The sequence below is a fragment of the Vipera berus genome (genome assembly GCF_964194415.1).
Source record: "Vipera berus genome assembly, chromosome: 3".
NCBI lineage: Eukaryota > Metazoa > Chordata > Lepidosauria > Squamata > Viperidae > Vipera > Vipera berus.
The window spans coordinates 43,548,542-43,574,311 of record NC_138204.1 but is presented as its reverse complement, the minus strand read 5'-3'; the positions used below and the strand labels follow the sequence as shown (position 1 = coordinate 43,574,311).

Sequence of the window (25,770 nt, the reverse complement as noted above, 5' to 3'; positions counted from 1 at the left end):
CACATGGTATACCCACATGCATACCTGTGTGTGTGTGTGTGTGTGTGTATAGGCATAAATAGCACAGGTAGGGATTGCCTATTTCAAAGTAATTAATGAATTTACTGGAGGAAACAAATGTGATATTCTGATTACTCTGTTGGTTTGCATTTGGTTCAAGATCAATATGCTTAAGGCCTTTAGGTTGATAACACCCAGCTAGCTTTCATGATTAAGGTGGGACTAGTGCTCACAGATTCCTGACTTCTAGCCTAGAGAATCCCAGTGCATAGAAATTGCACACCATTTTATAGGGTAACATACTCTATTGTTTGACAACTATAAGGAAATGCTTATTATTATTTATGTTTGTTGCACAGTCAGTCTGATGTTTGGACCACATTTGGCATTTTGATCCACCTATTGAGTCCTTCCCAAGGACAAGCAGGTGGTATTTGATTGTGTTGCAGGTTATTGTTAGGTACTACTTGACTCCAGGTTAGGTACTTATAACACACACACACACACACACACACACACAAAATAAAAAATATTAAACAAGATGATAAATTTGGCCAGCAACTCCAAAACATATATAACAGCCCAGTAAGGGGCTCCAACTTCCCTAGGTCAGAACTTGAGAAAAGAGTTAGCTTTTTAAGAACATATGAAATGTCATCAAGGTGGAAGCCACATGTATTTCAGGGTGAATCTCATTCCAAAAGGTAATTGCCACAAAACAGAAGTATGCTTTAGGCATCCCAACAGATGGTACTGTGGAATTGAAGGAATCTGGAGTGTGCAAACCCTGTGTATCAAACTAGATACCACTGGAAACGCTTCCTCACATAGCCAAATCTTATACCATATAGGTTTTTGTAGCTTGGGTCTAGGACAATTGAACATGGCTGCCTTAACACACCCACTTCTTCTCAGGCACTCCACCATGGCTGACCCAACACGGGAATTCTCACTTGGCTGGCTCTCTACAGTAAAAGTATGTGTCTACCTCAGTTTCTATTCTGCAGGCAGATTGTCTGCTGTGGGGTGGGAGGAGAAGGATAAGATGGTAGATGCAATCAAACCCCTGTGTCTTTGTACATGTGCATGACATCACTGCATATAGAAAGCAGTGGGGCTTCAGTTGTACGGTTACACTTGTCATTGTTCCCCCTCCCCATTCCCTCTGCTTCTGTTTCCAGGATATACATAACTGATGGTTTCCAATCATCTCGCTGTTGTGGTTGCCCTCCTCTGAGTCAGTTTTGGAATATGAAATTAAATAATATATTTATTTCAATGAACTTCTTCTGTTCTTTGGCCCATAAATGAATTTGTAAGCACCTCAAATCTTGCAAATGAAATGCTATAAGCCAAACCTAAGACATTGCTGAAATTCAACAAATTGTGGAGATGAATTTCAGTTGTGCACCATAGTCTTTCTCCTCCCCCTTATCTCGTGTCTGCCTCTTCTCCTACCTTCACTAATGAACTGACTTCCTATTTCCCACCCAAGCTCATCCTGCCTCATGTTTTCCCACTCCCATCACCCTCTTTTGATTATCTGCTTATCTGAGCCACGGCTAAAAGGTAAGACCTATTATGAGATAACTAGATGACAGGTTCTGTGCTAGCTTTCCAAAAAACCCAGCCATGCAAGAGAGGTCATTTGAAATCAGAAGAGAGGAACTTGGGTTAAATTGGAGGATAGAAGGGAATTCCCACCTTTTCAAAACCTCCATCTTCCATTGTCATACTCACTATTTATAATTTTACAAAACAACATTTTCTTACTATGTTTAGATATTTTGCCCATTGCCCAATATTTAAAATCCAGTGTTGTATTCAGGGTGACAGTTAAGTACATTACATTTGTCTTTTAATTGTAGACTGTTGATTGTAATTTAAAGAACATTGCAAAGGATATAGCTAATCTCAGTGCTGTATAATACAGTATATAAAAGTTCAACATTTACACATTTTCTCCCATCATGAAAAATGGCACTTGGGATATTGTCTCCTGAATTGGTGCCTGTTATGAAATGATTAAGGTGCAGGCATTTTGACATTAAAATAACCCTGGCAGAGTAATTCAAACAGCTTGAGGCTGTGACTGAAAGTTCTTCCTCTTCCTCTTCATTTCATGCTATTGTAACAATAGCACTGGAAGATATTTTAATATTTCACTAGGAGATAGAAATAGTAACTGGAGAAATCTGAACTTCTCCATTGTTGTTTATATATTATGTTACATAATTTTCATTTATGCAATTGTGCTGACTCATTCAGGTCAAATTATGTTTTGATTTCCAATCTAGGATAACATGTGATCTTGAGGCTTTTGCCAGCAAGAAGTAAAATTAAATATTGTCATTGCCTCTGACTAATACCAAATAATCAGGAATGAAAAATGTATAATTGAAATACTTGATAGAATTCAGAAGTGTCACTAATCTGTTTGGACAGTGATACATTTAGAACTTTGAGAACGTAGGCTGGCCTCTTCACAGTATGGCTACAGTGGTGGCATAACCACTTCCTAGGTAAAAAGTCAAGAGGGTCAGAAAGGGAAGGAAGATGTCCAAGAGTGGAATGATGGGCACCATATTGAGGATTCTAGGTCTTCATCTATTCATTTTAATATCAATTACTTTTCTGTAAGAGAAACATCCAAAATAGGTATAGGTAGTTCTCAGCTTATGACCACAATTGAATTTGGAATATTGGTCATAACTTGTTGCAGTTGTAAGTCAAGTCACTACATGAATGGACTTGATTTTACGATTTTACAGGTACCTCAGGGTTCTGCCTTGGACCCAGTGCTCTTCAGCATTTTCACCAGTGATTTAAATGAAGTTTATTGATGGAGCACTTGTCAAATTTGCAGCTGTCACCAAGCTGGGGGGAATGGCTCATACTTTGGAAGGTAGACTCAAGATTCAGAAGGACAGACGAGCATTGGGCCCTATCCAATGAGATGCAGTTCAGTGGTAAGAAAAATAAGATCCTGCACTTAGGCAGGAAAAACCAAATGCACAGGTACAGAACAGGCAATATCTAGCTCAACAGTCATGCCTAAGAGAGGGATCTGGCTTAAGTATGAATCAGCAGCGTGCAGCAGCTGCCAAAAAAGCCAATGAAGTTATAGGCTGCATCAATAGAAGGATAGCATTAAGATCACCGGAGATGATAGAACCACTCTACACTATACTGCATTAACAATGCCATACTTGGAATACTGCATCCAGTTCTGGTCACCATGATACAAAAAGAGTTCATAGAAGAGCAACAAAGATGATAAGGGATCTGGAGGCTAAATCATACAATAAACAGCTAAAGGAATAACAAAATAACAGAATAATAGAATTGGAAGGGACCTTGAAGATCTTCTAGCAATCTCCCTGTTCAAGCAGGAGACCCTATACCATTCCGGACAAATGGCTGTCCAATCTCTTATTTAAAACCTCCAGAGATGGAGCATCCACAACTTCTGGAGACCAACCATTCCACTGACTAATTGTTCTGTCAGGAAATTTCTCCTTAAGGATCTCTCCTTGATATAGTTCTATCCATTACTGAACTAGATACGTGGAGCCTAACAAAGAAAAGGCTTAGGAGTGACAATATTTGAAGGGCTGTCACAGGAAGAAAGAATTGATTTATTCACCATAGCACCTGAGTACAGGACAAATAGCAATGGTTGGAAGCTTGTCAGAAGGAATTCCAACCTGGAACTAATGAAGAATTTCCTGACAGTGAAAACAGTTAATCAATGGATTGTCTAAGATGGCAGAAGGAATCTCTGCCTTGGGCTGCAGAATCCTGCCTATGATTCTATGGTTATTTGGCATTTTAAAGCACATTGAACCTTGTTATGATTTGTTATGATTCACAGAGTTATTATACAAAGTAATATTCACCTTTTAAAAAACTTGTTGGACATTGATTTCTTTGACAATGTTGATGTCTAATGAGTGGTGAAATAGTCTGAGGAGTGGAAGGCTCCTTATTTGTAAATTTTCAACCCATCCAGTACATTTTGGGATGGGTCACTTTACATTCAAAATGCATTTTTTAAAAAAATAAATAATTAAATTTAAAAACATTAAAATTGGATCCTTTGACATTTTATCTGCTGCTTTTTAGTCACAAAAATCACTCTCATTACATATCTATGTCAATAAATACATGCAGTTGAATACAAAAGATTTTTCATATTACTTTATTGTAGATGCAATCTAGAATGAAAGCACAACTAGATGTTGGCTAATTCAACATAAAGCAAACACTTGTCTAATGTTAATATTAAGTCTTTAAGCAGGTATTTGTAATACAATTATTTAGTGAATATTAGCAAACGTGATTATTAAGGAATATTCAAACAGAATTTTGAGGAAAAATTGTTGATAGCAAATTCTTTTGTCTTGTGGTACGCTGAAAAGTCTAACACATGTCCACAAATCAGTTAAGATTTCATATCAAATGTGCTTGAAAGCAAGTGACTAGCTTCCTCTAGCCTTTTATGTATTTGTAAATGTAGGTCATAAAGATTAGAATTATCATATGCAGTCACTTAAGTTGATTTCCTGCAATATTACTACCAATATGCAAACTGATTATATTTTTACCCCTTTTGCCTACAGACTCTATGAGTTGTGCATACTGATATGGAACATTCTCTTGCAGCAAAGAGGAATGGAAAATGCTATCTCCAATTTCTAAGAATTGTTTTGTTTGCCAACTATACATCCACTATTTTGCCAGGAAAAAAGTGCCTTGTGATGTGTTAGTATCCACAACATTTGAACATGGCTAAACTTTTTCTATGGACCAAAATACAGCTTTTCTCCTTTTGGATTACCTTTTTTTGATCCTTAGTGACAGTTCTAATCCTGCCTTGGGCATGAAAGCTGTCTGGATGACTTTGGGCCAGTCATTGTCTCTCAGTCCAATTCACCTCACAGGGTTATTGTTCTGGGGAAAATAGGAGATGGAAGGAATATTAGGGATGTCCACCAACATAATTATAAAATAATAAAGGCGGAATAAAAAAATCTACCCCTTCATGGATTACTGCCTTGTCGTGGCGAAGGGGCTTGCGTAATTCAATGAAGCTATGAGCTATGCCGTGCAGGGCCACCCAAGACGGACAGGTCATAGCAGAGAGTTCTGACAAAACGTGATCCACTGGAGAAGGAAATGGCAAACCACTCCAGTATCTTTGCCATGAAAACCCTATGGACAGTACCAAAAGGCAAAACGATATGACGCTGGAAGATGAGCCCCTCAGGTCGGAAGGTGTCCAATATGCTACTGGGGAAGAGCAGAGGGCTAGTACTAGTAGCGCCAGAAAGAATGAAGCGACTGGGCCAAAGCCGAAAGGACGCTCAGCTGTGGATATGTCTGGTGGTGAAAGGAAAGTCCGATGCTGTAAATATTTTTTCTCCATAGGAACCTGGAATGTAAGATCCATGAATCAAGGAAAACTGGATGTGGTCAAACAAGAGATGACAAGACTGAACATCGACATCTTAGGTATCAGCGAACTAAAATGGACAGGAATGGGTGAATTTAATTCAGATGACCATCAGGTATACTACTGTGGGCAAGAATCCTTCAGAAGAAATGGAGTAGCCTTCATAGTCAATAAAAGAGTAGGAAAAGCAATACTGGGATACAATCCTCAAAATGACAGAATGATCTCAGTTCGAATCCAAGGCAAACCATTCAATATCACAGTAGTCCAGGTCTATGCCCCAACCACCAGTGCTGAAGAGGATGAAATTGACCAGTTCTATGAAGCACTACAGCACCTTATAGAACTAACACCAAAAAATGATGTTCTTATCATCATGGGGGATTGGAATGCTAAAGTAGGAAGCCAAAAGATAACTGGAATAACAGGCAAGTTTGGCCTTGGAGTGCAAAATGAAGCAGGGCACAGGCTGATAGAATTCTGTCAAGAGAATACGATGGTCATAGCAAACACTCTTTTCCAACAACCCAAGAGACGGCTCTACACATGGACATCACCAGATGGTCAACACAGAAATCAGATTGACTATATGCTCTGCAGCCAAAGATGGAGAAGCTCTATACAGTCAGTAAAAACAAGACCAGGAGCTGACTGTGGCTCAGACCATGAGCTTCTCCTTGCAAAGTTTAGGCTTAAACTGAAGAAAGTAGGGAAAAGCACTAGGCCACTCAGGTATGAATTAAATCATATCCCTGTTGAATATACAGTAGAGGTGACAAATAGATTTAAGGAATTAGATCTGATAGACAGAGTGCCTGAAGAACTATGGACAGAGGTTCGCGACATTGTACAACAGGTAGCAACCAAAACCATCCCAAAGAAAAAGAAATGCAAGAAAGCAAAATGGCTGTCTGAGGAAGCTTTGCAAATAGCTGAGGAAAGGAGGGAAGCGAAAGGCAAGGGAGAAAAAGAAAGATACACCCAATTGAATGCAGAATTCCAGAGAATAGCTAGAAGAGATAAGAATGCCTTCTTAAATGAACAGTGCAAAGAAATAGAAGAAAATAATAGAATAGGGAGGACCAGAGATCTTTTCAAGAAAATTGGAGAAATGAAGGGAACGTTTAATGCAAAAATGGGCATGATAAAGGACCAAAATGGCAGGGACCTAACAGAGGCAGAAGAGATTAAGAAGAGGTGGCAAAATTACACAGAAGAACTATACAAGAATGAGCTTAACGTCCCTGATAATCACAATGAAGTGGTCACTGACCTCGAGCCAGACATCCTAGAATGTGAAGTGAAGTGGGCCTTAGAAAAGCTGAGCAACAACAAAGCTAGTGGAAGTGACAGTATTCCAGCTGAGCTATTCAAAATCTTAAAAGACAATGCAGTAAAAGTGCTACACTCAATTTGCCAGCAAATTTGGAAAACTCAACAATGGCCACAGGATTGGAAAAGATCAGTTTACATTCCAATTCCAAAGAAAGGCAGTGCCAAAGAATGTTCAAACTATCGCACCATTGCACTCATTTCTCATGCTAGTAAAGTCATGCTTAAAATCCTACAAGCTAGACTTCAGCAGTATGTGGATCGAGAACTACCAGAAGTGCAGGCAGGATTTCGAAGAGGCAGAGGAACTAGAGATCAAATTGCCAACATACGCTGGATCATGGAGAAAGCTAGGGAGTTCCAGAAAAACATCTACTTCTGCTTCATTGACTATGCTAAAGCCTTTGATTGTGTGGATCATAACAAACTGTGGCAAGTTCTTAAAGAGATGGGAGTACCAGACCATCTTATTTGTCTCTTGAGAAACCTATATGCGGGTCAAGAAGCAACAGTGAGAACTGGAAACGGAACCACTGATTGGTTCAAAATTGGGAAAGGAGTCCGGCAAGGCTGTATACTGTCGCCCTGCCTATTTAACTTATATGCAGAGCACATCATGAGAAAGGCAGGGCTAGATGAATCAAAAGTTGGAATTAAGATTGCCGGAAGAAATATCAACAACCTAAGATACGCAGATGATACCACTCTAATGGCAGAAAGTGAAGAAGAACTAAAGAGCCTCTTGTTGCAGGTGAAGAAGGAGAGTGCAAAACTTGGGTTGAAACTTAACATTAAGAAAACCAAGATCATGGCATCTGGCCCTCTCAATTCCTGGCAAATAGATGGGGAAGAAATGGAGGTAGTGACAGATTTTATTTTCCTGGGCTCCAAGATCACTGCAGATGGGGACTGTAGCCAAGAAATTAAAAGACGCTTGCTCCTGGGGAGGAAAGCCATGGCAAATCTAGACAGCACACTAAAAAGCAGAGACATCACCCTGTCAACAAAAGTGCGTATAGTCAAGGCTATGGTCTTCCCAGTTGCAACGTATGGCAGTGAAAGTTGGACCATAAGAAAGGCTGAGCGCCAAAGAATTGAGGCCTTTGAACTGTGGTGCTGGAGAAGACTCCTGCGAGTCCCTTGGACCGCAAGGCGATCAAACCGGTCAGTCCTAGAGGAGATCAATCCTGACTGCTCTTTAGAAGGCCAGATCCTGAAGCTAAAACTCAAGTACTTTGGCCACCTAATGAGAAGGAAGGACTCACTGGAGAAGAGCCTAATGCTGGGAAAGATCGAGGGCAATAGAAGAAGGGGACGACAGAGAATGAGGTGGCTGGATGGAGTCACTGAAGCAGTAGGCGTGAGCTTAAATGGACTCCAGAAGATGGTAGAGGACAGGAAGGCCTGGAGGAATGTTGTCCATAGGGTCGCGATGGGTCGGACACGACTTCGCAGCTAACAACAACAAAAAAAAAATCTAAAATATATAATAAACTGTTCATTCTCGATAGCTCGTAGGATAACTTATGACTGGTGGCTTTTGCAATTTAAGTGTTTCCACTCTTTACTGTTCATTAATCTGACATGGTTGTGGAGCAAGAGGGAAGGGAAACTCACCAGTGGTGACTGGTTGGTGAGGTGGCAAATATTGGTCAAGGAGAAAAAGGGGCATGAATATAGTGAAAGCAGGGCTGACTGCATAAGTGAATTTCTTCCCCATATATATGGAATGCATGTTAAAAGAGGGCTATATCACCTGCCATCTTCATTATTTTTTTGATGCTCCTTTCTTGTAGGTGCCCCTGAGCACCTGTAGGAATGCTGGATCTAGCCAGGTCTTAGATCTTAAAACATTTCAAACCAGGTGTCATGCCTGCCCAGGGGGGAAACATAATTACTCTAGAAATGTTATGGAAGGCCTGTATTGAAGCACATAGTCAGAATTGAGCACTCTGCATATGCTCTTGGAAAAGAGAAATATTTGATCTGAGTTTATGTAACAAGAGCCAGTTTGATCTAGTGCTAAAGCTTGAAACCAAGAGACTGTGAGTTGTAGTCTTGTCTTAGACAGTAAAGCTTATATGGGTGACTTTGGGCCAGTCTCAGTCTATGGCATATATTTTGAAAACATTTTTTACTTTGTACCTATCATTCAACTGAAGATTGTTTGTACCAAATTTATCAATAACTACAAGCCTTGATGACTAGCACTGCAATTATCAAACAAAAATCCATCATTTTGGCTATATTTTGGGCAGTCCTAATTTATTGTAATCAGTTGAAACGGTGACTCTGAACTTGGGGGAGAGTAAGAAAGCAATAATACAGAGCTGTACAATCACAAACAAAGGCATCCTTTCTCATCATGATTTCTCAAGGTGGTGTGATCAAACCAATTTGCCAGGTTGAATCTTGACTGGAAGCTTTTTTTAGACTTTCAGTAGGGCTTTGAAACCTGGAACACGGATAAAAATATTTTGTGGTTAGCAGTTTGCACATGTCCTATTTATCTAACATGTTTAGTTAAATCTAGTTAATACATTCTGAGTTACATAAGTTTTTTATTATCTCACACTTGTTTTAATACAAATTATTGCCCACCAAAACTATGTTTCATGAACTGAACAAATCAAACTTTAATTTTATTTTATTTACTTTACATGGTGTTTATAAGTCCTTTCATAGCTGTTAGATTGTAACTATCATAAAGTTTGCTGCCTTGATATGGTAGAAATGCTCAATAATTCCAAGAACAATAACTTTGCAGATTGAGCAATATATAAGAGTAATGCCAACTTTCATGCTTAATAAAGTTGGGGCTGAAGAACTCAAGGTTAGTTTTAGTTTAGTTTAGTTTCTCCACAAGGATGGAGAAGTTTAGTTAGTTTCTCCACAAGGATGGAGAAGTTAAATATGGTGAAGTTAAGAAGAGGTTAATTCTAAAGAGAAAGGGAATGACAAAATAAAAAAGAATAAGGTTATTTTCAGATCAGAACTGTTAAAGCAATGTTGTTTCCAATAATGTAACTGTATTGATAATGTACAGCATTGAAAACTGAATAATGAAGACAGAGGGAGAGAAAAAAGACACTTTTAAATTAAAGATTTGGATATGGTTAGTGAGAAAGACGATGCAGTAAAAGTGCTACACTCAATTTGCCAGCAAATTTGGAAAACTCAACAATGGCCACAGGATTGGAAAAGATCAGTTTACATTCCAATTCCAAAGAAAGGCAGTGCCAAAGAATGTTCAAACTATCGCACCATTGCACTCATTTCTCATGCCAGTAAAGTCATGCTTAAAATCCTACAAGCTAGACTTCAGCAGTATGTGGATCGAGAACTACCAGAAGTGCAGGCAGGATTTCGAAGAGGCAGAGGAACTAGAGATCAAATTGCCAACATACGCTGGATCATGGAGAAAGCTAGGGAGTTCCAGAAAAACATCTACTTCTGCTTCATTGACTATGCTAAAGCCTTTGATTGTGTGGATCATAACAAACTGTGGCAAGTTCTTAAAGAGATGGGAGTACCAGACCATCTTATTTGTCTCTTGAGAAACCTATATGCGGGTCAAGAAGCAACAGTGAGAACTGGACACGGAACCACTGATTGGTTCAAAATTGGGAAAGGAGTCCGGCAAGGCTGTATACTGTCGCCCTGCCTATTTAACTTATATGCAGAGCACATCATGAGAAAGGCAGGGCTAGATGAATCAAAAGTTGGAATTAAGATTGCCGGAAGAAATATCAACAACCTAAGATATGCAGATGATACCACTCTAATGGCAGAAAGTGAAGAAGAACTAAAGAGCCTCTTGTTGCAGGTGAAGAAGGAGAGTGCAAAACTTGGGTTGAAACTTAACATTAAGAAAACCAAGATCATGGCATCTGGCCCTCTCAATTCCTGGCAAATAGATGGGGAAGAAATGGAGGTAGTGACAGATTTTATTTTCCTGGGCTCCAAGATCACTGCAGATGGGGACTGTAGCCAAGAAATTAAAAGACGCTTGCTCCTGGGGAGGAAAGCCATGGCAAATCTAGACAGCACACTAAAAAGCAGAGACATCACCCTGTCAACAAAAGTGCGTATAGTCAAGGCTATGGTCTTCCCAGTTGCAATGTATGGCTGTGAAAGTTGGACCATAAGAAAGGCTGAGCGCCAAAGAATTGAGGCCTTTGAACTGTGGTGCTGGAGAAGACTCCTGCGAGTCCCTTGGACTGCAAGGCGATCAAACCGGTCAGTCCTAGAGGAGATCAATCCTGACTGCTCGTTAGAAGGCCAGATCCTGAAGCTAAAACTCAAGTACTTTGGCCACCTAATGAGAAGGAAGGACTCCCTGGAGAAGAGCCTAATGCTAGGGAAGATCGAGGGCAATAGAAGAAGGGGACGACAGAGAATGAGGTGGCTGGATGGAGTCACTGAAGCAGTAGGCGTGAGCTTAAATGGACTCCAGAAGATGGTAGAGGACAAGAAGGCCTGGAGGAATTTTGTCCATAGGGTCGCGATGGGTCGGACACGACTTCGCAGCTAACAACAACAGTGAGAATACCATTAGCAAGACAGATCAGTCAAGCTATCCTGGATCAAATAAAAAAAAAATCTGGGATGACCCTCATCAAGCAGATAGTCACATACTTTGAGCATTACATGCAAAAAGATAATGGGCTTTAAAAAAACGAGTAAGCATGGCAAGATGGAGCAAAAGACAAGGGACCAGGTGGATTACTGGAATGTTCTTGAAAGTACTAAAGGATTTGTCTACACACTCATTAGAAAATAAGCTACCTAAACTAACAACCCACACAATCTGCAATCAGAATAGTAATGTTAATTAGCAGTTATGGAAACTATAACTCAATGAATCTAGAGGACACAGAGTTAAGGAAGACTATGCAAAGCATTAGCAATAGTTAGGACTGGAAAAGACTGATGTGGTTTCAGTGTACAAAAAGGGGGAAAATGGATCCAGAAAATTATAGGCCAATTAGCTTGGCATGAATACCTGAGAATATCCTGGAAAAGATAATTAAGCTGATGGTTTGTGAGCACCTAGAAAGAAACAAGGTAATTATCAGTATGGGTTTGTTAAAAACAGATCATGCCAAACAAACTTTATTGCCTTTTTTTGATAAAGTATCTAAATTAGTTGATCAATGAAATACTGTGGACATAATATACCTGGACTTCAATTAGGCACTTAACAAAGCAGAGTACAAATTACTTCTTGGTAAGATATAACAATGTGGGATAGGTAAGTACCACCACCAGATGATTCGCAATTAGCTGATCAACCACACTCACTGGCTAGTCCAAAAAAGAGACTAGATAGCCATTTGTCCAGAATGGTTGAGCAGAGATTGGACTAGATAGAAGAACTCCAATTTTGTTATTCTGTATTCTGTATTCCGTGCATGGAGGGAAGCATGTAGTAGGGTACCTCAAGGTTCAGTCATGGCCCAGTACTATTCAACATCTTCATAAATGATTTAGATGAGGAGATAGAATGGGTACTCATCAAATTTGCAAATGACAGGTCACTCAGTCGAAGTTCCAACAAATGAAGTACCCCCTCAAACAACCTCCAAACCAGCCAGCACCCAGCTCCTTTTCATTTAACATACTTGTTAACAAAATCATGGTTGTGTAAGGAAGTACTATTGGTTTTTTTTCTTTTGTGTCTTACCATGCAGTTATAATACCACTACAGAGATTTGACAGCCAATCCCTAATAATATTTGCAGTATGCAAAGAAACACAAAGAAATGAAACACGATGCATAGAAATATGGTTGAATGAGGCATAAACTCTCCCTCCATCTCAACAAATTCTCAAACAACTGCATGCTGTAGGAGTGCACAGTTTGGAGCAGTGAAAAGAGCTGCAGAGCTGCAAGAAGGCACAGCTAGCAGTATTTCTAATTTTCTGTAATTTAATTAAAATTAATTCTAATTCTAATTTGGAAGCCTGTTTGTTGTAGTGGTTAAAGCATCAGGCTGGAAACTGGGAGACTGTGAGCTCTAGTCCCATTTTAGGCACAAAGCCAGCTGGGTGACCTTGGGCTGGTCAATCTCTCTCAGCCCATGAAAAGATACAGTGGAAAATGACTTCTGAAAACTTGCCAAAAAAACTGCAGGGACTTGTCCGGGCAGTCACCAAAGGGTCAATACTGATTCAAAGGAGCCATAATGAATTAGTTAATTAATTTTTAAAAGTGCCAATTCCTTATGTAATTTTCAAATGTCAAGTGTCTATTACATAAACTGCCACGTTAATATTTCAGTGCAGTAAGAAGTTTAGGAAGGGCTTTGAGACAAGAGCTAACACTTTTGGGGAGCCACAATCGTCTTGAAGCCTTGAAGGTGCCTCTAACATAGAGGCAACCTCTGAAATTTCTCCATAGCAATGGGATTGTAAAAGCATTGGTAAACATTTGCAATAGCCTAGAAGTAGGCTGCACGATCATATGTAACATGATGATGAGTTTTTTCTGCCTTCTAGATTATCTGAACTAGCTTCTTCTCACTTAGTAGGAAACCAGCTGTCCTCCTCTTTTCACAGTGAGCAGTCATGTCATTATCAGGCCATGTCTTTTAAACCCACACAGTTGAAAATATGGTTAATTTGAGTAAACCAAGAGCAACAGAGGACATGTAGGTCAGCAGAAAATAGAATTTTAATGTATGTGACAGCATTTCAGGCATTTGAAATGTGTCACAGTGGGACCTTTGAATTCTATGGGTCTGTGCAAAATCCAGTTTAAATCAATGTGGTTTGAAAAACCTGGGTTTTTTTTAGTTAAGCATTTGAACTGATTAAAAATATGACCACATTAGATTGGGATATTTAAGAGGGAAATTTGATTTGGATTGTCCCAATCCATTTGGAAAAAATATATTTGCATCCAAATTATCCAACATGATTACTAGGCATCCAGTTCAAATTGATGGTTCAGTTGTGAACAACTCAGTTCAGCAATTTTTTAACAGAATCTGTAGATAGAATATTTATACATATATCTAGAACTCGTAATAGTATTTAATTATCCCATGCTCAGGTTTCTCAGCATTGAACATACCATTTCTTTAGCCTTTCCTCATAAGACCTGTTTTCCTATCTCTTTGCTGCCATCCTATCAAGCCATTTGATCTGATTCTCTTTCTTATAATGCAGAATCCAGAACTGAAAACTGTTCAGATAAAAAAATAGATGGAAGCAGAATAACATTGAAGTAGGATTTACAATGACACAATATGTTTCTATTAATGCATACTGAAATTGCATTAAGATTGGAAGTCTGCCCAGAGCCCTCCTAATAGAAAATATTCCATCCCCTTTGCCCAGTGCTAGTGTAGTCTGGTACAAAGAGTCACAAAATGTTGTGTTTCAAAAACATTGCTTTGAATTGGTTCATACAAGTTTGGCTTCATTGAGCTCTAACAAAACAGCAGCCCTTCCTAGCCATTTCCATTATGCAGAAATAATACAGCATTCTCAGTTGCAGGGCTGCAATTAGGGAAATTTCTCCACAAATCCTGGTTTGTTTAAATAATGGAATGCATATTTAACTTAGGCATTTACTCTACTTAAGACCAGACTGTCTGTCTGTCTGTCTGTCTGTCTGTCTGTCTGTCTGTCTGTCTGTCTGTCTGTCTGTCTGTCTGTCTGTCTGTCTGTCTGTCTATCTATCTATCTATCTATCTATCTATCTATCTATCTATCTATCTATCTATCTATCTATCTATCTATCTATCTATATCATGTATCTCAGGGATCTCCAACCAGTCCATGGCCTGTTGGGAACTGGGCCATGCAAGCGGTGGGTGAGCGTGCAAACCTTCATTTGCACATGTACAGGATCTAGGTTGGGTGCACAAAACCACTACCACCCTGAGCCCCTCCCCCCACTCGCCCACCCCAGTTGACAGTCTGTGGAGCCAGCAAGATTGGGGATTGCTGATCTATCTAATCTATCTACACATGTTTACTGATTTGATTATATTATTCTTATGATGGTTTTATTAGCACCTATTTTATTGATTTTTTTAAACTGGAGATTGTTTTCATTCTTTTTGTGCTTTCCCCCCCTTCATTTATTCTTTTGTGTTCCCTGGAAGTAAAAAAGAGTACATTGCTAGACTGCTACTAATAATAGAAACAACAAACATATTTTGGAGTGGCCAATTCAGCAAGATGAAAGAAAATAGCCTTCCATGCCATCTTACAGCTAATATGCATGTCTACTGCTAAACCTGAATAAGGAGATCCATGAATAGTCTGGATTTATCTAAGATTTGGATACCAGATTTCTCACAGATACTGTAAATAAGTTATTGAAATAAAATTATTGTGCTGTGGAAAAATAGGCCCTGTGAAATCTTTGTATATTCTTATGCAATGTTCTTTTTCTCAGATATCTCTGACAGTCTACTCAAATGATTCTTATTACTTACTATTTGTCTTTATTCCTTATGGAAAAATTTAGAAATTTGTGTCTATTTAACGTAACAGAGAAAAAGCTGTATATATTTTCAGAGAATAATGTGTCTGCTTCATCTATGGCCTTTGGGCCTGGATTTTATCCCAGAAATAACACAAACACTGACAAATTATAGTGAAATGATTCATATTAGGCATCACCATGGTTCACAATCACAAACTTTTAGTCTCCTGAGTTATGCAATTTTGGATTTTGATTATGATCATCAGAGTCATAGTTATATCCTCCCTTCTGAAGCTCACACTATATTGTGGTTTTTGACTCACATTCTTTTATGAATTGTAGGATGTACAATATAATCAATTTTACTTTAAATTTAGTCATGCCATCTCTCTCAAGACTGGGACACTGTAAAGCTTCCCAGTGTCAATAGATAGGTTTTTTTCAAACACAAGGAAGGCTGACTAAGGAAAGAATAACCCAACTTTCAAAACATAAACACAATGTTTCTATGTACTGGCTACTTCCCAATAGTGAAATGTTCTAGGGAAGGTGTTTTTTTTTAGATAAATCATAAATCACTAGAAATATGATAAATGAAGATTAGCTTTTTTTCTGACAGAGAGGTACCCTTTTCCATAATTGATTAACTCAACAATTATCAGCCACTCTGGTCCTATGATCATGTCTTTTCTCCTCTTCTCCTGTTTCCTAAGATGGTTGCTGATGACGCAGAAAACAACAGTCTTTGATATTTTTTTGTTTCTGTTGGGATAGTGACATTATTTGAAATGGGAAAAAGTGATTGGGTCAAACAGTTTAAGAACCACTGATGTAGTCCCATGCTTTGCTTAATGCAGAAATCCAATCTAAAGTATTCCAGACAAATATAATTTCTATGGGGTCACATCTAATAGAAGAAATAATTTTGCTAATAATTGGTTTCACTATCAAATTGTCCTTACTATCAGAACTTAAAAATATTGAGAAGAATTTTTCCTTTATGTTAAATCACCCATATCAATAGTTTTTTAAACATCTATTTTTTTAAATCTTTCTTGATTTCTCTATTTTATCCTGGCAATATCCCATAGTGTAGCTGATGAATACAACAGTTGGCAAAGAAATAAGAGCAGTGCAATTTTATTTTTTTAAAAAATGACAAAAATAGTCAAAGATTCATCTACTCAAGATACAAATATTGTATCTTCTGTGTTAAAATATACAAAGTGCGTATTCTTTTATATACCATGTCAAAGATCACAGATTATTTAGCAAAATCTTTTTATAACAATTTGCATTTTTCTCAATTGCACCATACAAGATACTATCAGTAGGATCCAGGAACTGAGAGAATTTCTTTCTATTCATCACTTCAGAATGTTTTGAATATAAGCAAAAATGTGCACATTTCCTTTTAGCCACGGGTAATAAGAATTATTTTAGGAGGGAAAAAGACTTTGGTTAGTGATATGTTTAAATGACTAATTTACGACCAAGGAAGTATTGTGATGAGGGATGAATATTTGATTTTTTTTTCTCAAAAAAGAGCTAGAAAGCTCTTGATTACCAAATTACAGTAAAGGCAGTCCTCGATTCACAACAGTTCATTTAGTGACTGTTTGAAGTTACAATGTCACTGAAAAAAATGACTTATGACCATTTTTCACACTTATGAACGTTGCAGCATTCCCATGATCACATGATTTACATTCACACATTTGACAACTGATTCATATTTATCACATTTGCAGTGTCCCAGGTTCATGTGATCATCTTTTGTACTTTCTGACAAGCAAAGTCAATGGGGAGCCAGATTCATTTATTTTTTCACTTAGCAACAGAAATTCTGGGCTTACTTGTGGTCGTAAGTCGAGAACTACCTGTAATCATGGTCCTCAAGAAACACTTAATATATGATGAGCTGATGTTCTGATATTGGAGGAATAACCTTCTCTATAACCATCCATTCATTAAAGCCTGCTAACTTGCATGTGTAATTTTAGCATAGCTAGTTGGAGGTCCTGAATTTTAACATAATGAATTTTATTTTCGTTCATGGCTTTTAAGAATGTTATTTTTCCTTCAATTAAAAAAAAGCAGTTCACAATTCTTACACAGTGAAGGTAATATATCTGTTAAACTTTGCATTGTAAGTAAATCAAAAGGCTTGAAAGAGCCTGACAAAATCTAAAGGCAAATATTATGCTTGAGAAAATAATTTTGTAAGTAGAATTTAAAATTCATTTAGTAAGGATAGGTACAGAAGTGTTTGCAAAGCAGATTTCAGTGCATAGCAGTGGAACAATGAACTCTCAGAAATCAAAGAAGCAAAACTGATTGATTCTATAAAGGCTTTTTAGCAGAACTGGAAGAAATGCAAATTTTGTTTAACTTGCTCCGCTTTCTGTAGTCCCCTGTGAAATATCTCATATGCTTTTGAAAAGTATGTCAAAACTCTGGAGCACAACTGAGAAGGTGGGAATTGCAAATATGGGGAGTAAATAGTCCTTTCCTTCATTCTACTGATACAAATCTTCCAGCAGGCGAAGGCACTGTTGGATACAATCCTACGGATATGCCAGCATATCCATTCATGTTTGTTTTTTTAAATAGTGGTCTGACAAACAACTCATGTTTAAAGCTGTACAGTTTTTTCTAAGCTGCAGATCACAAAGCTGAGATTTAAATAAAAACATTGAATTAAAGTATAAGAAAATAGTAGAAGTTCTTATTTCTACTTATTTTTTTAGAACAATTTAGTTTTAAACAATCTAGCCGTAAGGAAAACAAAAGGCAAATAATGTCCTATGTAAACACATCAATCAATAAATTATGTGACAAATTTTCATTTAAAACATAGATAAAACTGAGGTATATGAATTAATAAATACATTTTAAGTTAAAAATTTAGTATACTATCATGCATTTTCATTGATTTTTCCAGAGCACTGTTTGCAAAAGACAAATTTCCATTTTTCATTTATAAAGTAAGTTTCCCAGCTATGAAAAATATTCAGTTTTTCAACTTTGTGATAAGATATTGTTCAATGTAGTCAACAAAAATATCAAATTCTCCTATTGCCTTGTAGATCCCTTTGTCTTGCAGCTGATGAGAAAGAAAAATAATTACAATATTATTGCTAATACCATAGTACTATTAATATAATTTGTTGTAGGAGTTGCATTGCCTAGCTTTCTGCATACAATTCAGTATATGTACTAGTTTTAATCTTTAAACTCTTACAATTATTGGGTTCCTGATAATTTCAAGAGCACCTGCTACATGTAGCACTGATGTACCCCATTTTTTGTTCTGGGTAAGAATAATTATGTAGCCCAGATAATGGAAGTAAAGGGAATAGGGGCTTAGGAGAAATGTTGTTTCTGGTTCCCCCTTGTGAAACAGTCCACCCCAACAGATATTTGTTCAGCCCTATTCTTTAATCATATCATAAAGCTGTGAAGATGGAATGTTCATAGATCTTTTGAGATCTAATTGTTGTTGCTTTGAAGCTAGGAATCTGCTAGGGTTGTATTTGTGGTTTCTCATTTTTATGTCACTTTGTTAACTATTGTCCCAAAGATGCTTTTTCACAAGGCAACTGGACTTTCTTGTTTTTCTTTGAAGAATGCTTGGTTGAGAAGCAAAATGTTTTCAAAGAAAGAAAACAAGAAAGTCCACTTTCCTCATGTTCCTTTGGGACAACTATGGCCTGGATGACTGAAAAAAATCCATAGACATTTGTTAACTATTGTTTTAATTTAGATTTTATGCATTTTTATAATTGTAAACAGTTTGGAGTTAATGTGAAAATGGTGGTCTATAAATATAATTAATAAATATTGTAAAAATGTTCATTGCTGTTATTATACTTGGAATATTTGCTTTTGAAAACAATGTTGACTATTACTGGTAAAATGAGCAACAGGATGAGAAGAGGGCAGTAAAGAAGGGGAACAAGACTGGAAACACAAAAAGCAGTGGCATCAAGAACACTAGACACTACTTCTACTTCTCATATTATCTGGTAATGTTGACCAAAGCTTATTTTAATTTTTCAAGGAAAGAATAGCATATATTTGATTTGAACTTTTTTTAAAAAAGGAGAAAGTTTTAAAGAGAGAAATAGATCCTCAAACAACAACCATTATGCAGCCCACAAGTATGGGAGATACCTCATGTACAAAGTGAACAAGTGATTAAAAGAAAAAGGGTTCAGAGCACATCATTTGAGATATTCAGCACAAACTGCTGGAGTAAGAAGGATCATGCGTATAGTCCCTCTGTCCAGCAGACAGTAAAGAACTGGAATGAGATACAATAGGTGAAAGGAATTCTAAACTTCAAACTTGTGGACTGGTTATAGAACACTTTTTAGCTGCATTCTTTATAAACTGAATATTTTGTTAAATGTTTTGAAATTTCTCTTTGGGCTATTTGATTCAGATTTTAATTCTGAAACCACTAGCACAATGTGTACTGTGTGTGTGTGTGTGTGAGAGAGAGAGAGAGAGAGAGAGAGGGAGGGGGGAGGGAGGGAGGGAGGGAGGGAGAGAGAGAAAGAGAGAGAGAAGAGAGAGAGAGAGAGAGAGAGAGAGAGAGAGAGAGAGAGAGAGAGAGAGAGAGAGAGAGAGAGAGAGAGAGAGAGAGAGAGAGAGAGAGAGAGAGAGAGAGAGAGAGAGAGAAACTTATTTATTCCTCTCTTTGATTTATCACCAAAATGGTCTAAAGGATCCATATTAAGGATGGCTTCTCATGCAAAACTTGGGTTCAAACAAGCTTCTTCTTTGGCTTTACCACATCATCATACAAAGATTCTCAAAGATAGAGACAAGTTTTCTTAGAACTGCAGAGATTCATAAGGCAAGTTAAGTAATAATTCAGGAATATACCTTTTCATATGTATCTTTGATAGCCTTTACTGTTTTATTCTTCCTTTCACAGATGAAAAACCTGTGCTGTGAGAAGGAAAGAAATGAATATTAGCACTTTCAAAACCTCTAAAGGACACAGCTACATGCCTCAGTTGAGCAAGGAAGATGTACAGGTGAAAGCAGGTTCTTTGAACACAAATATATAATTAATGAATATTGCATATACACACTGTGGTGCTCATCTAGGGTCCATAAACCAGGATAGATGCCTCCTTTGATGATGAGGTTATATGTAAAACTCCAGAATTTATATGTAATCAGTTATGCACAACTACTTAACATGGAAATATATGCATTCCTTTTTCATGTTATTAATAATTGCACTTTATATCATTTAATGCCCAGAGGTTATAGAAATAATATACTATAGTATCATAGTATAACATAGTATGGTTATACTATACTAAAATATAGTAATAAACAATATTTCACTATTTTACCCACTTTTACAATCCCATGCTTGTTCCTTTTTATTTTTCTCCTTTAAATATAAAGAATATCTTTTCACTTTTAAGTATAATAAAGTTTTAGTTTAACACATTAACAAAAATTTCTGCCTAATTCCACTGTCTGAACCAGCTAACTCTATCTTGGTGCATAATTGAGCTAGTTCTTCCCGGGCATTGCTGGGAAGTGGAAATAAGAATTAAATCAGATTAAGGACTAATTACATGTTACACATATTTGTCCTTGAAATATTTTTATTTCACGAATAGGTAGCCCAATGCCAAAACCAACCAGTTCAAGACCTTAAAATCAGAGATAGATTAACGAAAGAAGACTCTATTTCTCCTGTCAAGGAACATATATTTCTTGATTGCATTGAGTATGGGTCTTTTTTGGAACTTTCTCACTAAATACAGTATTTAAGTTAAGAAAATTATTTATATTCTTTTTACCAGCTTTGGGCCACCTCTTATATTTTTTTCTATTTCAATGGCTCTTTTTTTGCCTATCATAGAATAAATGCTGCAGAATAGATTGGGCAGCACTAATTGGGTCACTATGACTGAAAAAAGATCTTGTTACCACAGAGCTGTTAAAGCAGTATGTGCACTTGTCACATAGAAAAAGATGACACATTATGTGTCATAATAATGTGTCATAGTATTATAAAATTTATGTAGAATACAAATTGCTTCAAGTATGTGTGAATGGGGGCTTCATGAGTATATGTAGTAAATTCAAACAACAGGCAAAGACTTGAGTAAATATGATTTTACATGAACTGAACATTGGATGTACCAACAATCTTAGTTCCTTTGTATTTGTTTTATTCAAGATACTCCTGGGGTATGTATATTCAAAGTAACATACCCTCCATTGAATTACCGAATAAATAAATGTAAAGGGATCTTATAGATTATTTTTTATTTACTGTATCTGCGTGCTGCTGGCTTGGAATGCTTAACTGGATAGCAACAATTAGAAACATCATTAAAAACTTAATAGAAATGTGTGAAAACCTTAATAGCATCATAATGCAACACAACAAAATACCAAAGTTATGCATCTACCAGTGCAACCCAATCTTCAAAGCATGTCCTAATTTTGCATGAACATTTATCTGATTATTTGTCTCTTTTAACTCCATTTCTCTTAAATTAGTTTCATAGGATAAATGCTTTGTTTGGCCTTTTTGTTTCCTTCATCCCAGGCAAAGGCTTACTAAGGGCTATTGGTCTTGAAGACCCACTGTTACCTCCAACCTTTAAATATCAGTTGGAGGTGAACAGTAGTGAAGATACTTTTTTTTCTCAAAATGAGCACCCCAAAGACAATCAACTGGCCATTGTGATAAACAAAATTCTGATCTTCATGTGATCCAGCAGGGCTATTGTTCTAATAGAAGAGAATATATGTACTGTGGTTCAGGGTTGAACTGTGGAGTCCTTGATACTTTCTGAGCTTGGTTGTTGTTACCTAGTCAGGTAATGAAACATCTAAAAGCGAACAACCAAGCTCAGAAAGTGCTGAGACTCTCCAGGGCGATTTGTAACATTGTGTTCTTAGAAATGACTTATTGTCATGTGTAAGCTGATGAATATGCCTTTTCCTCAATTGAAGACTAGAAAGAAGTATTTCCCATCTATTCTGCTAAGCAAAGGCTTCCTTTACAGAATTGCATTTACATTCTGAGTCATTCTGTGACCTGATGACACAGTAGGAAGGAGAGTGCCATAAAACAATTCTAGTATTTCCACCAGATGTAGTTCTGCATTTACAATCTGTAGAAGCAGCTGCTTTTAGGTAAGCATTTTATATATAGTTATTTAAGGGGAATATCAGTTCTTAATATAGATTGTATAATCCACAGATTCTCTGATGATGAAATAGCTATTATTTCACATATAATAGCATAATATTTACTTTCTCTGCTTTATGTCTCTACTGCTTTAAACAAAATATTCTAAAAGTAGCCTTATCCCTTCTTCCCCCTAATATCTATAGCCAAGCGTAATTTGGGTAGCCTAGAACACTGTACAGAAGAGATTGCTAGGCACAGCGCTGAGAAAATTTAATGTTTTTAATGTGAGCTCTGGGATTAATGCCACTAAAATATCAAAGCTTTCTAGAATTTTTTTGCTTAAATAGTAGAAGCAGTGTATTCACAGAATGTGACTTATATAATTTTGGCATTTCTCTAATTTAGATTTTTCTTGGCATAAAATGTGGACTGATGTAGTGCAGATTTTTAAAAAATGATATAAAATGCACTATTTCTGCATGAAGAAGTAGTCTTTCAAAGTGACCAGACATTTATCATAGTCCCAGTGTCACCAGATTTCTGCAGTTATCTTTGATTTAGAAACTAGATCAAATCTTTGCTCTAGTATGGTATAAAAAGCTGCAACCAAACAACGAAACATAGCTTACCACAAAACTGGTGTTAATACCCAAGTCCCTGCCTCATGTTTTACCTATCTTATTCTTTGTTTCTAGCTCTGCAAGGATTTCCCCCTGCAAGCAGACAAAGCAAACCAAACAATGAGTGGCCAAGGAAAGAAACCACAAATACTTACACAGCGTTTGATTAATTTTCTGAGATCTAGCAACATATTTCCAAGGAAGTCTACATCCTGCTTTACTGGGTTGTCTGTAGTTACTTTGGGTAAGACATCTTCCAAATAAAAATGGATCATTTCTCCCACTGACTGGCAGCCGAAGTAACCCTAAAAGAATCGGAGAGAACAATAATAGTACGAGATGAAGATGAAATTGCATATATCCTGTTGACTCTATTCTAGTTTAGCAATATAACGGACTGCTCTATCCTTTGACTCTAATCCATGGATGGAAAAGATCAAGTGAAAATGTTAAAGTTATATTTAAACAGGGTTTTTTTGCCACTTGATAAATCAGAACTGGAAACTGATACCAGAAAAAAAAGTTTTCATGTGACTTGTAAAAGGGGAGCAAACTTTTTACAGCTCCTCCTCCCTAAAGACTGAAGAAACCTTCAGGTAATTTATTAGTTTTTTGTATTGAGTTTCCATCATCAAACTGGCACAAAATCATCTCTCTCTCTCTCTCTCTCTCTCTCTCTCTCTCTCTCTCTCTCTCTCTCTCTCTCTCTCTCTCTCTCTCTCTCTCTCTCTCTCTCTCTCTCTCTCTCTCTCTCTCTCTCTCTCTCTCTCTCTCTCTCTCTCTTTCTCTCCTATCTCAATAAATATAAAATTATTTTAAAAGTTTAATTATAGACATTTATTTTATAATTCATGAGAAAATCTTTCTTTGATCTACATTGTGTGAACCTCCTAAGAACAAATTATTTAAAGCAGCAGCAATCCTTTTTCTGATTTTAAGGAGCAAGAATGTACAAGTTAAGCTTGGCCATCCTTCCCTTCAAATTTTACCATTCATGAAATAAATAAAACATATTGAGTAGCAAGGTGTCGAAGAGTTACTCTGGATATGTTATTCAATATTGTTTATCAGACATCTGTAGAGTGAATACTGACTTTTCTACAATAGTTTATAAATGCATGATTTTTCCCCTGTACTATAAATAAGCGAAAAAGGAAATAAGGAAATAAATAAATAAATAAATAAATACAATTTGTATGTCATTTACTATTTTCAATTCACTTTATTACGGATTCATATAAAATCCTCCATTATGACATTTGATAGGTGCACTAAAAAGAATTAAGTCTGCCAAGAATATAGTTCCATGATCCCAGACTTTTTTTCCAGATCCCCTACACTTCTTTCCAAGTAATCTGGTGAAGGCAATTAAAATCTTACCTTGAAATCTTCTAGCAGATCCTGTTTTAATAGCATGGTGTCCAGCTCAGAATCTCTATCTTGCTATAAAAATAAGCAATAAAAGAAAACATTAATGAAGAAAAACTGAACTTAAATTTAATTTAGAAAAGAATGTGCTACTAACACCTAACAGCCAAGTCTTTTCTTTACCCATTTTGTGATTTATATACCATCAATCCTCAAATTGTAAAATGTGGCTTATTCAATAAATTTGGCTAAAACACACTAGGCACTATTTTCAATCTTTCATCTCTTTGTTTTCCTCTAAGCTATCATTAAAACTGCATCATTTTGTGCATAGTAGCTAAAATTGCAAGATATTTAACAGACGATGCTCAAAATTCTTGTATATTTAATATATTTCAGTTACCTTCAAAGGTTTTTACCTTTTTTAATATTACCAGTACAATATTAAATATTATTATTTATTTTCATTCATGAACATCTGAAGAATAGAGAAATAGTACTATATTTCTAGCTACACTGAAAGTTAATTTTCAAAGGTAAATGTTTTTCATACTTTGGCATGAATGTAACATTAAACAATAAATGTTATTCCAATACTTTCAATAAGCAATTCCAGTCCTCAAATATACATTGTTAGTCATTGTAGCAATTTTATCTGAGATGCAATTATACTATGCATATTTGTTTATTATGAAAAATTAAACATATTAGAAAGTTGTCCATTTGTCATTTTCTTCCTTGGAGCCTGCATAAAATTTCTTGGTGGATTATGTGCCAGACTACTTATTACTTGTAGTTAGCAACAAAGAACACAACCATCTTTTGCTTTGTAGCATTATACATTTCCCCCTTGCTAAATTTCTAGATGAAAAGAGCTAGAACAAAAGATGAATATACTCACAAAATAATCCTTGATCTTGTTAAATATGGTTCTTAACTCTCTGAGTCTAAGAGGGAGGTTGTCTGAAAAGTGTCCACAGTTGATGAGCTGGGAATGTGCATTCTTGAGAACCAGCGAAAGCAGCATATATGCTACCAATGAGTTCATCTCTCTTCTGACCCTTCCTTTCTAGACTCACTTGATTTTGAAAATTAGATTGCCATCACCTTGATCGGCCCCTGATTTATACCTCAGCGCAGCAGTAGTTTCCTTCCTGATTTCATCAGGATAATGGTGCTTAAACCCCAAATGTCAGCTTCTTCCCATCAGAAATTTTTGAGCCTTCCCCACTCCCTTTAAAAGTGCTTATTGGAGTAGAAATTTCCCACCTCCCCCCACTTTTTTTTAAAAAAAACATATTTTGCTTCTTGTAAATCTGTGGTAATGCTTATGCTATCTTGGCTTTGGTGGAAATACGCTTTCCATTGT

General features: G+C 36.8%; 1 protein-coding gene and 1 long non-coding RNA gene across 2 annotated transcripts; one reads left to right on the top strand and one right to left on the bottom strand.

The window, feature by feature from the left end:
* Nucleotides 1–17,713: 17,713 nt before the first annotated feature.
* On the bottom strand, nucleotides 17,714–25,565 carry IL10 (interleukin 10). Its single transcript, XM_081325361.1, has 5 exons — nucleotides 25,303–25,565; nucleotides 24,414–24,476; nucleotides 23,189–23,338; nucleotides 20,124–20,189; nucleotides 17,714–18,336 (listed from the first exon to the last, which is right to left on the bottom strand). Exons 1-5 carry the CDS (start codon nucleotides 25,447–25,449, stop codon nucleotides 18,244–18,246), a joined length of 519 nt encoding a protein of 172 aa, XP_081181487.1. The 5' UTR covers nucleotides 25,450–25,565; the 3' UTR covers nucleotides 17,714–18,243.
* Nucleotides 19,913–23,180, top strand: LOC308666495. Its single transcript, XR_014026144.1, has 3 exons — nucleotides 19,913–20,278; nucleotides 22,286–22,415; nucleotides 23,109–23,180. It is a non-coding gene; the product is annotated as an uncharacterized lncRNA (long non-coding RNA).
* Nucleotides 25,566–25,770: the final 205 nt, after the last annotated feature.

Excerpts from the sequence above, each read along its gene's own strand:
- IL10 (XM_081325361.1), bottom strand. The coding sequence starts at position 25,449 with ATGAACTCATTGGTAGCATATATGCTGCTTTCGCTGGTTCTCAAGAAT. Across the intron at positions 24,477-25,302 it reads ACAAGATCAAGGATTATTTT|CAAGATAGAGATTCTGAGCT; the intron begins GTGAGTATATTC and ends TTATTTTTATAG. Across the intron at positions 20,190-23,188 it reads GAAAATTAATCAAACGCTGT|CACAGGTTTTTCATCTGTGA; the intron begins GTAAGTATTTGT and ends TCCTTCTCACAG.